The sequence below is a fragment of the Marmota flaviventris genome, chromosome 4 (assembly GCF_047511675.1).
Source record: "Marmota flaviventris isolate mMarFla1 chromosome 4, mMarFla1.hap1, whole genome shotgun sequence".
Lineage (NCBI taxonomy): Eukaryota > Metazoa > Chordata > Mammalia > Rodentia > Sciuridae > Marmota > Marmota flaviventris.
The window spans coordinates 62,420,019-62,433,873 of NC_092501.1; the positions used below are offsets into that span (position 1 = coordinate 62,420,019).

Here is a 13,855-nt window from a genome sequence, read left to right on the forward strand (position 1 = left end):
AGGATTGCAAGTTCATGGCCAGTATGAGCAAATTTAGCAAAATCCTGTCTAAAAATAACATATAAAAAGGGTTGGGGGTGAGGCTGGATCATGGCTCAGTGGTAGAGAGCTTGCCTAGCATGTGTGAGGCACTGGGTTCAATTTTCAGCACCACATATAAACAAATAAATAAAGGTCCATCAATAACTAATAAAAATATTTTTAAAAAAAGAGTTGGGGGAGCTGGGTGCTGTGGTGCCTGCGTGTAATCCCAGTGGCTCAGGAGGCTGAGGCAGGAGGATTGCCAGTTCAAAGCCAGCCTCAGCAACAGTGAGGCACTAAGCAACTCAGTGAGATCCTGTCTCTAAATAAAATGCAACATAGGGCTGGGGATGTGGCTCAGTGGTTGAGTGTCCTTGAGTTCAATCCCCAGTACCAAGTAAATAAGTAAATAAGTAAGTAAGGGTTGAGGGTGTAGTTCAGTGGTAGAGACCCCTGGGGTTCAATCCTGTTTTAGATGCTTTTTTGCTGCTGTGACTAAAAGATCTGACTGGAACAATTGTAGAGAAGATAAAGTTTCTTTGGAGGTTTACGGTTTTAGAGGTCTTAGTCCATAGAAGGCTGATTCCATTTCTTGAGGGCTGGAGATGAGGCAGGACATCTTGGCACAAGAGTGTGGTAGAGGGCAGCAGCTCACATGATTATCAGGAAGCAGAAAGTCTCCACTTGCTAGACACAAATATATACCCCTAAGCCATGCCCTGATTCCTACCTCCTCCAGCCATACCCTACCACTTCAGTTACCACTCAGTTAAACCCTATCAGGGAATTAATCCACTGATTGGGTTAAGACTCTTACAACCCAATATTTTTTTCCTCTGAACCTTCTTGCACTATCTCACAGGTGAGCTTTTGGGGGACACCTCACATCCAAACCATAACAAATCACCAGAACAAAGACAAAGAAAGAAAGAGAAAGAAAAGAGGGAAGGAGGTCAGTCAGAGTTTCTTTTTCTCTTTTTTTTCATTTCCTTCTGTACCAATAGGAAGTTTCTATTATAATTATAACGCTTTCTGATGTATTTATGTAAATTTCTATAAACTTTTTTTGGTGTATGATCTCTATTTATTCTGATTTTCTCTGCTTCTTTTTCTCCTTTTTCTTTTTAAAGCTTTTGTTGGTTTGAGCAAGTATTTGTTTTACTGTTTCATTCTGCTTGACTAATTTGGAAGTTAAACATTCCAGTTCTAGTCCATGAGTGGTTTACTTTAAAATTTTGACATACAGTACAAAACATCAAACAGTCATTTTGTCTACTTTCTTTTGAGCAAAACAAAGTCTTTGGAATCCTCAGCTCTACTCTCTATTCAAAGTTGTTTTTCCCCCAATATTTTAATTCTCCCTATAATAGTAGCTCTTATTATTATTGGGTTTTAAATTCCCATTATTCATTATTATTATTTTATATTTATATAGTCAGTCTTTGTATAAATATACCCACTTCTTTCCAAGTTTCTTCGCTCATGCTTCTTACTTATAGATGAATATCTGTATGGACTCTGTTATTGGTATAGTATTTGTCTTAAAATATAGTATTTGTCTTTTTGTGTGTGTGTGGTACTTGGGATGAAATACAGGGCCTCAGGCATGCTAGGCAGGTGCTCAACTGCGGAACTAAATTCCCAGACCCTTTTAATTTTGTTTTGTTTTGAGACAGAATCTTGCTAAGTTGCTGAGGCTGCCCTTAGACGTGGAATTCTCCTGCCTCAGCCTCCTGAGTCACTGGGATTACAGGTGTGCTCCAACCTGCCTGGCTTCTTCTTCTTCTATTTAAGTAATGTGGTCTTAATAGGTTGCCCAGGTAGGCCCCAAACTTCTGGATTCAAGAGACCCAACTGGTTCATCCTCCTGAGGTTGGGACTATAGGCATAAACCACTATAGGCATAAACCACAATTTAAGCTTGAATATAGCACATAATTTATAGTATAGTTATTTTCTCTTAGCACTTTGATATTTATTGATATTTATTTATTGACTTCTGGTTTCTATTGTTGCTATTAAGAAATCTGTTGACACTAATTGTAGGTCATTCTTCTTTGTAGACAATTTCTGTTTTCTCTTTTCTCCCTGATTTCACACAAAATTATTTTTTATTTTTATTTTTTGTATTTTTTAAGGTTTTGTACCTGCATATGTTTAAATTATTCTGCTTCAGTTTAATTTTTATTTACCCTATTACATTCTCATTGAACCTCCTGAATATATCCTCTATCAATTCTGAAAAGTTCTCATCCATTATTACTTTAAATACTGCCCCTCCATCCTTTCTTTGTTTTTAAATTTATGAATGTCTATTATATTTATGTTGGGCCTTGTTATTCTACTCTATAAATCTCTTATCTGCTCTTAAATTTTTCTTGCCTCTTTGTCTTTGGACTGCATTCTAATTTTCTCAGATCTATCTTCTACTTTGCTAGTTCTCTGTTGTATTTAATCTAATGATTAATACACTTCTTGAGGGTTTTAACATTAAATCAATAAGATGAAAAACTGCTCTTTTGACAATGGTAACTTTTTACCAGAGAAAATTTTAATACCTGTATTTCTTAAATAAAACTTATCAGGATATTTCCTCCACTTCTTGACAAGATCTAATTTACATTACACTGTTTTTGTGTTTATTTGTTTGTTTTGTTTTTTCCATGTGCCTCCTCCCCCCATTCACAATATAGATCAGGCCCATGTCACTGGCTGATTTGTGCATGGGGTATGTTTGCTGTGTCTCCTTTTTCTACACAGTCTAAGAACATAGTCTGTGGTAAGCATCAGGAGGCCTGAATACTGCTTTTTAACCTTCTGTTTAGAATAATCTTGTTCAAATCAAAATCCTAAAATTGTCTTGTCCTAAAATTCCTCTGGTGTGTATTCTCTTTTACTGTAGGAAACTAAATAAAGCTAACTTGTTTTTGACTATAAGCATGCTTCTGATCTTTGGGTAATATCTTTTAACAAATTGTATTTTTATTGTCTATATATTCTATCTGGTGTGTTTGTAATTTTGTTTTTAATTCTGACTGTGATTTTCTTTCCTATGCTTTCTATTCTTTCATTATAGCTTTTAATTATTTTAAACATATTTAATTTTATCCATTCCAGCTCTATCTGATACTCTTAGTAACTGAAGTTGTGGAAATATAATCCTACTGTTGGCTAATTTTTGTTAAAAATGAATTGCTTTTCTAGGTACTTTATAATTTCTTAGTGTAATTCCATCTTTAGTTTGATACTGTGTCTTTTCAGAGTGAATCTGTGCTTGTTTTTATTCTGTTAGGTGCACCAAGGACAATACCATTCCAGTGCCAATAATTTTTTTAGTTGGCTGATTTTTCAGTTATATTTTCCATAGGATGCAAAGATACAATTCACCCTTTTTAAATGTATGTATGCTTGTGTGTATGTTACTAAAGATGGATCCAAGGGGTGCTCTACCACTAAGCTACATCTCCAGATCTTTTTATGTTTTATTTTGAGACTGGATTTTGCTAAGTTGCCAAAGCTGGCCTTGAACTTGCAGTCCTCTCACCTCAGCCTCCTAAATATCTGGGATTACAATTGTGTGTCACTATGCCCACCCATCTCCTTCTAAAATATGCTCAATAAGATTTTATAAATATATATGTTTATGTAAATAAACATCACATAAATGTATGTGGAACATTTCCATCATCTGGGAGGTCTTATTCCAGGCCAATTTTCAAGATAGTATGTTATTTTGGGGATTTCTAGAATAGGGGAGGTATGAAGTATACATGTGAGCCCCCTAATCTCATGAAGCTTAAATCTAGATCAAGGAGACTTTTAAAACAAACAAAACTCTGAATATGGTCTAAGTCAAATAACCTTCCTTTATTATCTACCTCTTACCTACTAGGAAGACTTTCCCCCCTAGTTCAGTCTTTCCGTATGAATGTAACTTTTTAATGTTTTTGGTATTTTAAGGATGTCTTAACTACATATTTCTCCCTTGTATGGCCCTAAGGTCTCAAGTCCTATCCTTCATGGGCTTTAAACACAAACTCCATGGTCAACTAACCCCACAATGCTGCTGCTGCCTCAGTTTCAGCTGCTAGGCTTACTATTCGACTTTTAGGCCCCAATCCCCGCCCCCCTCAATTTTTTGGAGTACTGGTGATTGAACCCGGGGACATTCTGTTACTGAGCTACATCCACAGCCTTTTTTTAATTTTGATACAGGGTTCTCATCAAATTGCTGAGGGTAGCCTTGAATTTGTGATCCTCCTGCCACCCAAGTCTCTATTATTATTATTAGTTATTGGGGATTGAACCCAGGACTCTTTACCACTGAACTACATTCCCCAGCCCTTTTTAAATTTTATTTTGAGAAAGATTCTCTCCCTAAATTGCTGAAGCTGGCCTCGAATTTGTAATCCTCCTGTCTCAGCCTCCTGATTCACTGGAATTTTGGGTGTACCATTGTGTCTGGCTCTACCCTTTTTGGATTCATACATTTTGTTGAAGTATAACATATACAAAGAACAGTACACTCATCATAAGTGTACATATAACTTAATATCTTTTAGAGAGTGAGCATATGTATGTAACAAGCACCTGGATAAAAAGAATACTACTAGAACTTTCCTAGTGTCCTTTCTAATCACTACCCTCTCAAGGGTATCAATATTCTCACTTCTAACACTGTAGGTCAATTTTGCCTATTTTTGAAATTCACATAAATCATACAGTGTGTACTCCTTTGCGTCTATCTTCCATTGTTTATCATTACATTTCTGAGGCTCACCTGCCACATTGCTTCATGTAGTTGTAGTTTGCTTATTTACTATATATTAGTCCATTGCATCAATGTAACAGGATTTATATTGTAGGTGCTCATTTGGGTTGTTCCATTTTTTTCTTTTGCTTATTAGAGTCTGAACTTTTTCCTTACTTTTATCGAGCTCTTCTGTGAATTTAAAAAGCATTTTCTGGTCAGCACAGCAATTCTAGATGGTCTGCATCAGGAGAACTTTTAGGTCTCACAGGCCGCCAAACTTCCTGACAATAAGTTTCTTTTCTTTATTTTTCTTGCTGAAATTCTTACTTGATTCTTATCTGATTTACTTCAGCTGAGCACTTAATTCTTCAGACGGCCCTCTATAAAAATGATTTTGATTCCTGTGAGCCAATAATGAATGAACAAAACAGAATAGAGATGAGATATGTAATTAATTTTGGTAGTCATTATCTCTTGTCAGTTTGGGATGTTGCATGTCTAAGGTTAATTTACTGTTAAAAAGTATAAAATATTGAAAGGGCATGTTAAAGAAATAGAGTGGCTGAAGACAGCAATAGTAGGAACTGTAGATTTGGTTGTTTGGGTCCAGGGTCTCCTGATTGGTTGACAATGGGAATATTAAATAAGAGGAAAATTCTCATGATGACTCAGTAAGCACATAATCAATATATTGCCCGAAAAGGCACCCCAAAGTGGGGCTACCGTTAGCCTGCAAAAGTAATTATTCTACTAGTTTAGTAGTTCTCAACTGGGGGCAATGTTTTCCCTCCAGAGGATATTTGGCAATATCAGGAGATATTTTGATAGTCAAGCGACTGGCATCTAATGGGTAGAGGTTAGGGATGCTGCTAAACATTCCAAAATATGCAGTATAGCTCCCCACAACTAAATTCTATTCAGTCCTAAGTATCAATACCTCCAATATTGAGAACCTCTCTATTAGGCCTATGAATGAGACACTGGAGCTAAATCAAGAGTGTATTTAAATAAACACTGTAAAAAAAACTTCAAAAAATAAGAGTCAAGCTGGGCTTAGTGTTGTGTAATGCCAGATTCGTGGGACCCAACAGACCTCAAGGAGCCCAATTCGATGCAATCACATGAGTCTTTATTGCAAGCTTGAGCCTGGACTCTCAAGGGAAAATATCTGAAATGCCAGGTGACCCTCCCAGCAGTTTCCGTGATTGATAGCATGATTAGGCAATCCTGCAAGTTTAGTATATACACTCTTGCAATCCCTTACGGCCTAAACCAATCAGTTCAAATGTATCCACCACGTGGACTAACCAATCACCCTTACCCAACTTGTTCTGACAGTGAATGTGCTAATCAATGTTAAGAGTTGTTGTTTGATTTTCCCGCGGTATGAAATGATTTGCTGTGTGATGTTGTCATGCATAGAGTATCCCCCCCAAAAAACCTATAAATCCTCACTAAACTAAGGGTTGGCGCTCACTCCTCGGGACCCCTTCGTCAGAAACGGTTGTGAGTCCAGGCTCAAACTTGCAATAAAGACTCCTGTGTGATTGCATTGGATTCAGCTCCTGAAGGTCTATTGGGGTCCCATGAATCTGGAGGCCCTAAGCAACTTAGCAAGAGACTGTTACAAAATAAAAAATAAAAAAGGGCTGGGGATGTGACTCAATGGTTAAGTATCTCTGACTCTAGTATCAAAGGGAGTGGGGGGCCATAAATATATGCAATTTTTATTTGTCAGTAAATAATAATAATATTGTCCCAAAGTTTGTATCTTAGTTTTGATCAGTGTACTGGGGAAGCAAGTTGAAAAGTTTATGGAAATTGCCTATATAATCTTTGTAATTCTTCTGTAAATCTGAAATTATTTCAAAATAAAAATATTGAAAATGCACTACAGGACCAAAAAAAGAAAAAAAAAGGTGGGGGGGGGGCGGAGAAGAAGTTACCGAGGGGCACATTCTATGATTCCATCCAAATTCTGACACTGCGGATAGTTCCAGTTCACAATTGGCTCAGTCAATTCTTTTCAGTTTTAATAAAATGACTTGAATGGAAGGTAAAAATAAATAGTTACACACAGCAATTTATAGTCATTACACTTAAGCAACAAAATTTCCCTATAATTTATGCCATTTATTTTATTTTACTATTCAAAATACTAAAATTTTAAGGCCAACAGAGTAAATCAGGTGTGAAAATGGCGTTAGAATAACAAAGATTTAGATTTTGATGTGTCTTACAATTAGACTATAAGGTATCCTTTTTCTATTGTTCACACATTTTTGCAGTTTATATTTAGAACAAAGCTAAATTTTATTTCTCCAATGGAGTTGATGATCTAAATTTGCCTCTTCTTCCTCTAGGCAGCACATACTCACCTCTGTTCTTTTGATTCATTTCCCCTAGAAAGCCGAGAAGGAGTTTTGTAATGATATTATTGGTTTTGTAACTGGTGTTTCCATTGTAATGCTATTACTGAAGCAGTGTTGTGATAAATGGTCTGTTTAAAAGGGGAATCACTTTTACAAGAAGTAGAAAATTAGACACGCTTCTGCTTTGCAATAACAATAAAAACCACAGTGAAAAAAATATTCTCCAGTTTATTCCCATCTATATCAGCAGGGAAGCTTTAGAAGATGACTTTTTTCCTAAAGTCTTCCAAACACGATTATTGCCTACAAGTACCATGTCAAAGTGCAGATTTCCTCCAAAGCCCATTGAAGACCAATACATTCTTAAGCTTATCATAACATGGGCCCTTTAAGAAAGCCAGGCGCCTCAAACTCCACCCCTCTGCTGACTAGAAGCAGTCAAGCTGCCTTTCCAAAGCAGTTAGTTTAGTGATAAAGCTAAGGGAGAGCTAATTTGCCCCCTGCTCTGCCTGGAAGGAATTTTCCTATTGCAGTGAGCTCTAAAAGTGGAAGCCTTAAGATACTATGGGAAAGGAACAATAGGAACTTGTGAGGTATGGAAGCCAGACTCACTTTTAAGATTCCATCACAGTGCTGAATAAAATGGAAAGAATGCTGTTAAATCTGAGTTCTCCCCCTGTGGTGCTACTCCCTGCTAGCTTTACTCTTCCATTTCACCCAGCAAGTGAGTTTTCCAGAAGCTCTTTCCAATTTAAGGAGCTGATTGTCTCATGTAGCAGATATGAAGAGCAAAAGTCAGGGAGAAAAAGAAGTTTCAGTAAAAATCAAACTGAATCACTTGTAACATTTTTTTTTGTTGTTGTTGTTGTTTAGATTGCATCTATGTTTTGGAAGAGCAAAACTAAATGCTTTTTCATTTGTTTTTATTCCCTGCTAAACCAACAGTGACTGAATTCAGAGGTCCTCTTGTACTCAACTAAAAAAATACATGGGAGAAATTTAGGATTTAACTGCAGTTGGCATTTTTGAGCTGTTTGCTAGAAGCAGCCATTTTGATAAAAGATGATGTCATTTAGAACACTTGGTGTGTTACTTTATTCTGGGGTACCAGTTTATATTAGCTGTGGAATAGTAGTTTAATCATTAGATCAAATTTAGGTTTAATGGTAATGGGGGAGTGGGAATAAAAAAAATCATGAACACCATCTCTTTATTTTTACTAACATTTAAAAAACCTTTGCAACAGTTTAAAACAATAGAAAACTTTTTACACTTTTTTTTCTTCCTATTTTCTGTTTCCATGTGTTTGTTCTTCCATTGACTAAACTTGGATAATAAAACTAGCCTGGTTGGTTTCACTTTCTAATTTTTATACATAAGTTAAAGCTGTTTTGTGTTAACAGAGTTAAGTGTTTAGAATCATCTCACCTGCTGGGCCAATTTCCTGCAAACCTTTGTTGTGGAGTGGGAAGGGGGGTAAGAGTATTTTATTTTGAATTTCTTAGGCTTTTTTAATGCTGGAACTCTGAATTAGACCATATTATAGTAATTAATCTGTTTTATTTTTATTTACTGAAGTTTTCTAGGAGTGAGCAAGAAGATAGCAAAGAAGGGTAATAGTTATGTTGTTCTCTCACTTAATCATGACTGTATAGCATAATGTTATGTCTGCAGTTACTTTGGAAAATTGGCACTTGAGATGTGTTTCAAACCTTCCACAAAATGTTTCTCTTTTCTTTGACAAATGTTAGTGTCTTAATCCTATTGCGTGAGATGTACTGGAAATGTTTGCAAAATGCAAAGAGAAACGGGGAATAAAAGAAGTTGTAACTTGTTTAAACAATTGAGCACAGTGTGCTTTTATGACATTACTGAAGGGCGGTGTGTCTCTTCTGCAAATTCTTTTCATAACAAGATTAACCTGTGGCTGCTGTTGTTTCACCCTACTCGGCCCATTGCAGGGGAACTTTCTGTTCTCTTAGCTCTATCCAAAGCTTCACAGTCGAGCACTTGGGACGCTGTTAAGATAAAACTGCGTGTATGGGTGAAACAGCCAGAGGGAGACACGCGCGCACACAGTCGGCGGAAGATGGGGCCACCATACGGTGGGGGCTGGATGAGGGAGCCAGGTTGACCTTTCCACGTGTCCCCAGCACCTGTGGGGTTGGTGGAGCCTTTTTTTTTTTTTTTTTTTTGATCCCGGAGAGGGCGCGTGCCCGGAAGAGGCTGGGCAGCTGTGGGCTACTGGGGTAGGGGGCTCGGAGGCCCACTCTCGGAACACGTGCGGCCGGCTAGCTGGCGGTGCGGAGCAGGCCTGGTTCTCCCGCACCCGCGTTGCCGGCGCGTTTCCAAACCGCGGCTGTCGCCAGGCGGCGGCGGGCGGGTCTCCGAGCTCTTGGCAAGCTTTGCAGGGCGGCCTAGCGAGCGCGCCAGGCCGGGCTGGAGCGAGCCCTAGTGCAATACTGCCCGAGCCCGGGCGGGGTCTCTGTTCTCTGGCAGAGGAGGTCCCTTGGCAGCGGGAAGCTCCCTCTCTTTCTCTCGCCGCCGCTCGGAGTCTGCGCCCTGGTGCCAGGCGCCCAGCTCGGCGCTCCCCTGTGCTTGCCCGGCGCCCACTCATTCGCAGCCCAGCCTTCGCCGCCGCCGCCTCCCTGCTCCTCCTCCACCTCCTTTCCCCAGCTCGCGGCGGCCATGGCGGACAGCGCCAGCGAGAGCGACACGGACGGGGCGGGGGGCAACAGCAGCAGCTTGGCCGCCATGCAATCGTCCTGCTCATCGACCTCGGGCGGCGGCGGCGGTGGTGGCGGCGGCGGAGGCGGCAGCGGTGGGAAGTCGGGGGGCATTGTCATCTCGCCGTTCCGCCTGGAGGAGCTCACCAACCGCCTGGCCTCGCTGCAGCAGGAGAACAAGGTACTGAAGATCGAGCTGGAGACCTACAAACTGAAGTGCAAGGCGCTGCAGGAGGAGAACCGCGACCTGCGCAAAGCCAGCGTGACCATCGTAAGTTCTCCCCGGGGGCGCGCCGCATCGCCGACCTCCGCCCGCCCTCGGGAGGGACTGCACCCAGACCTGGGCAGCCTTCGGGCTCCCCCAGATTCCAGGGGACCCGCGGCGAGCACATTGCCCGCGGAGACCTAGCGGAGGGAGGTCACCCTTTGGGACCCCATGGATCTGTCCTCCTCGGTGGACCAGGACACTCGTGGGGTGCGGGAGAAGGCTAATGGAGCAACCACCCAGGCCCCTTTTCGCTCCTGGGAGGAGGCCCCTTCGGGGCAGGGCTGAATCCTGGTGGCGTGGCTGGGCTGGGGGCGGGGTGGGACTTTTTCAGTCTTCTTGTGCCTGAGCGATGAGTCCATAATGTGCGGAACCCTAGTTGCGGGAGAGGGGGGAAGCTGAGCTCTGTTCTAGGGGCTTGGCTTGTTGTGGGGGGCGGTGCGCAGCTGGGCTGGGCACCCAGCTGGCATCAGGACCGCGCTAGCTGGATCGCCCGGGGAGGGGGCGGGAGAGAGTGGCCGGGAATCCGGGAAGTGGAGTTTTCTGGCCAGGATTGAGAGGGAAGGGCGGGTGCCAGAGCTACTGCTCCCACCTCGGTTGGAAGCCCTTCCCTTGGGTTGGGGAATGGGCAGTATATAGCCAGGAGAGAGCAGCATCTCACTGGCTGGGATTGGGTTGAGGCTGAAACCAAGGTGAAGGGTAGCTACTGTGAGCAAGATGTAGGTATGTTTTCTTCAGTGGTGGTGGAGTGGCTAGGAGTATCTTGTTTCTGAGACCAGATATTTGACAGGAGAACAGGTCGTCTGTTCTGTTTCTATCTGACACCTGAAAACCCCCAGAAGAGGGTAAGGTTAGGTCTGTAGGTCTCTGTTCTGTTGTGGTAGGCGTTTAGAAAGGCCCCTATAGGGGCGATGAGGCGAAACGTAACTAGAAAAAGTACACTGTGTGCTCTCACCTAACATCCCTGCCAGCTCCACATCATTAACATGCAGAATCCCCGCACAGACAACCCTATTCAGATCAAAACAGTTTCCCAGCCAAGAGCAGAGAAGAAAATGTCAAGAAATTAAGGGGATAAATTGCCAGAGCTGCTGTACAGTGGCTGATTAGATTGAATCCTCAGATTGAGAGAGAGAGAGAGAGGGATGAATTTGGGGATGGGTCAAAAATCCTATCACACCCTGGAAATGAAATGGGACAAATTTAGGATGCCCCTATGCCAGGAAGGCGTCTTCCGTGGAGAAGTGTGTGTGTGTGTGTGTGTGTGTGTGTGTGTGTGTGTGTTCCCCAATGCTGGCTCATAGAAAACTAGATGGCATTCTTGATTTGTGTAGATAGCAGGTTTCCACCAGAATTTCAGTGTGATTGGCAACCTAAATAGCAATTGATTATAGAAAGACACTTTGCATGCTCAAATCCAGTCCTGGTGAATGAAATTGGATCAACATTCATGCATCTCCAGACTGTAAAGTTCTTGAAGTGCCCTTTTGGTAGGAAGGGGGAGGAATTTGCAGAGGCAGCCACTTCCAAGCCTCCAGCTTTCTTGGCCAAGAGTGACTGCTGAGTGGGGTTTGAGAAGAGTGGGATCTTGGTGAAGGCCATTTATTTAAGGTTTGAGTGAGTAAATGAGAATGTTAGTCTCTGGGAGATTGTAAATCATGGAAAAGTAGTAAACTTAACATGGGAAAGAATCTTTAGCCTCTTGCATACACTGAGCAATTCAGGGTGTTTTGTTTGTTTGGGAGGGAAGGATTGGGGGTTGGAGAGACTATGAAAGGGTTATCTGTTTGATACTTTGACCATGTTATAAGTAGGTCTGTACATAGTACACAAACATGTTGGCTTTGCAGGGACAAACATGTTCATTCCTGGTATGTAAGATCAGAGGCCTTCTGAATACTTGGTGGGAAGAATGTGTAAGATGGTGGCTTTATTTCTTAGCACTTAACCTCAACTAAAACTGACATCCAACCAAAGATACTTGAAGTGTTCTGTGGCGTTTCTGAGTAAAGTTTGTAAAGTGTTCCACATGACAGTCTGTAAGTACCAGAAACTTCTCAGTTCTTCTTTAATCTCTAATATGTTGAGGGAGATAAAATTGCTTGTGGTTTACCTGGTTCCCTAGTACTTGGCATAACTCCTAACTAAGGAGCTAAATGACAAATGTAGAAAAGAGATGCCATCAAATTTTGGAGGGTTTTGTTAACCCACCTAGAATCCCAGTTGTGTTGGAGTGGGTTCCACTGCTCAGTTAGGAATTTTGGAGGAGATATTTATGACTCTCTGAAATGGGTCCTGGATTATGAGGACCCATTGAACAACACTGTGCCATAGTTTATGGCAAGGTTAAGCTGTACAATTCATGACACGTCTGACTTAAGCATTGCCCCTGCTAGTAGCTGCCTGGGAAGTTTGTGACAAGGCCTAGATTTTCAATGAAGTACAGGCCTTGCTGTTTTCACTATTTTAGTTAATTGAGGGGAAGGTGGTACCATAATCCTATTACTGGTCTTCCTGGCTCTTATTAGTTCCTCTAATTATGATATTAACTTTCAGAATGATGAGCTCTAAAGGTGATTATAGCTATCTTTCCTTTTCCTTGAGCATGTTCAGGAAGGCATAGTGCCTTTCACCACACTCTGGAGAAGAGAGAGACACCTCCTCTTCTTTTTAAAATAGACTTTTTTTTTTTTTTTAAAGAGCAGGTTTAGGGTCAGTAAAATTGAGCATAAGCTACAGAGATTTCCCACATACTCCTGGCCCCCACACAGGCATAGCCTCCTCACCATCAGCATCCTGCATCAGAGTGGTGCATTTATTAAAATTCATGATCCTACATTGATATATCATTATCATCCAAACTCTGTGGTTCACATTTTGGTTTGACTGTTGGAATTGTCTATTTTGTGGGGTTGAACAAATGTATAATGACATGTATCCGCCATTATAGTACCACACAGAATAGTTTCACTGCCCTACTAATCTTCTGTACTCTGCCTATTCATTCCTTCCTCCCCTGGCAACCACTGATCTTTCTGCTCTCTCCGAAGTTTTGCCTTTCCTAGTACATCACAGAGTTGGAAGCATGTAATATGCAGCCTTTTCAGATTGGCGGCTTTGACTTAATAATATGTATTTTAGATTCCTCTGTCCCCCCCCCCCCCATGTCTTAATTATTTTTTAGTGCTAAATAACATTTCATTGTTTGAATGTAACCATTTGTTATCCATCTATCTACTGAAGGACATCTCGGTCACTTTCAAGTTATGACGATATATATGTAACATATATTATGTATATGTTATAAATATAAAATATATTACATATATATATTTTGAGGTGAGGTCTTGCTGAGTTGCTTAGGCTAACCTCAAACCCACTGTCCTGCTTCAGCCTCCTCAGTAGGATTATAGATGTCTGTCAGTTTTGGCAGTTATGAATAAAACTGTTGTAGATATTCAACTGCACATTTTTGTTTGAACAAAAGATTTCAGCTTATTTGGATAAACATGTAGGAGCATTGGTATTGGATTGTATGATAAGAGTATGTTCAGTTTTGTAAGAAATCGCCAGACTGTCTTCTGTACTGGCTAAACCATTTTGCATTCCCAGTGGCTGTGAATGAGAATTGCTTTCATATCCTCACCAACATTGGGTGGTGTCAGTGTTCTGGATTTTGGCCATTCTGTAATGGGTATGTAGTAGTATTTCTACTTTT

The 13,855-nt window shown here is 41.0% G+C and overlaps 1 protein-coding gene and 1 non-coding gene across 2 annotated transcripts in view; one reads left to right on the forward strand and one right to left on the reverse strand.

Moving 5' to 3' along the window:
• Positions 1 to 2,689: 2,689 nt before the first annotated feature.
• Positions 2,690 to 2,817, reverse strand: LOC114089561 (small nucleolar RNA SNORA51). The gene has a single exon (XR_003582206.1). It is a non-coding gene; the product is annotated as a small nucleolar RNA SNORA51 (small nucleolar RNA).
• A 6,881-nt stretch (positions 2,818 to 9,698) lies between these two features.
• Ccdc6 (coiled-coil domain containing 6) overlaps positions 9,699 to 13,855 on the forward strand; it is a 109,204-nt gene continuing 105,047 nt past the window's right edge. Inside the window, exon 1 of the mRNA XM_027931247.2 lies at positions 9,699 to 10,143. Within this exon, the coding sequence (XP_027787048.2) occupies positions 9,835 to 10,143 (309 nt within the window). The 5' untranslated portion in view covers positions 9,699 to 9,834. The remainder of the gene's footprint in view (positions 10,144 to 13,855) is intronic.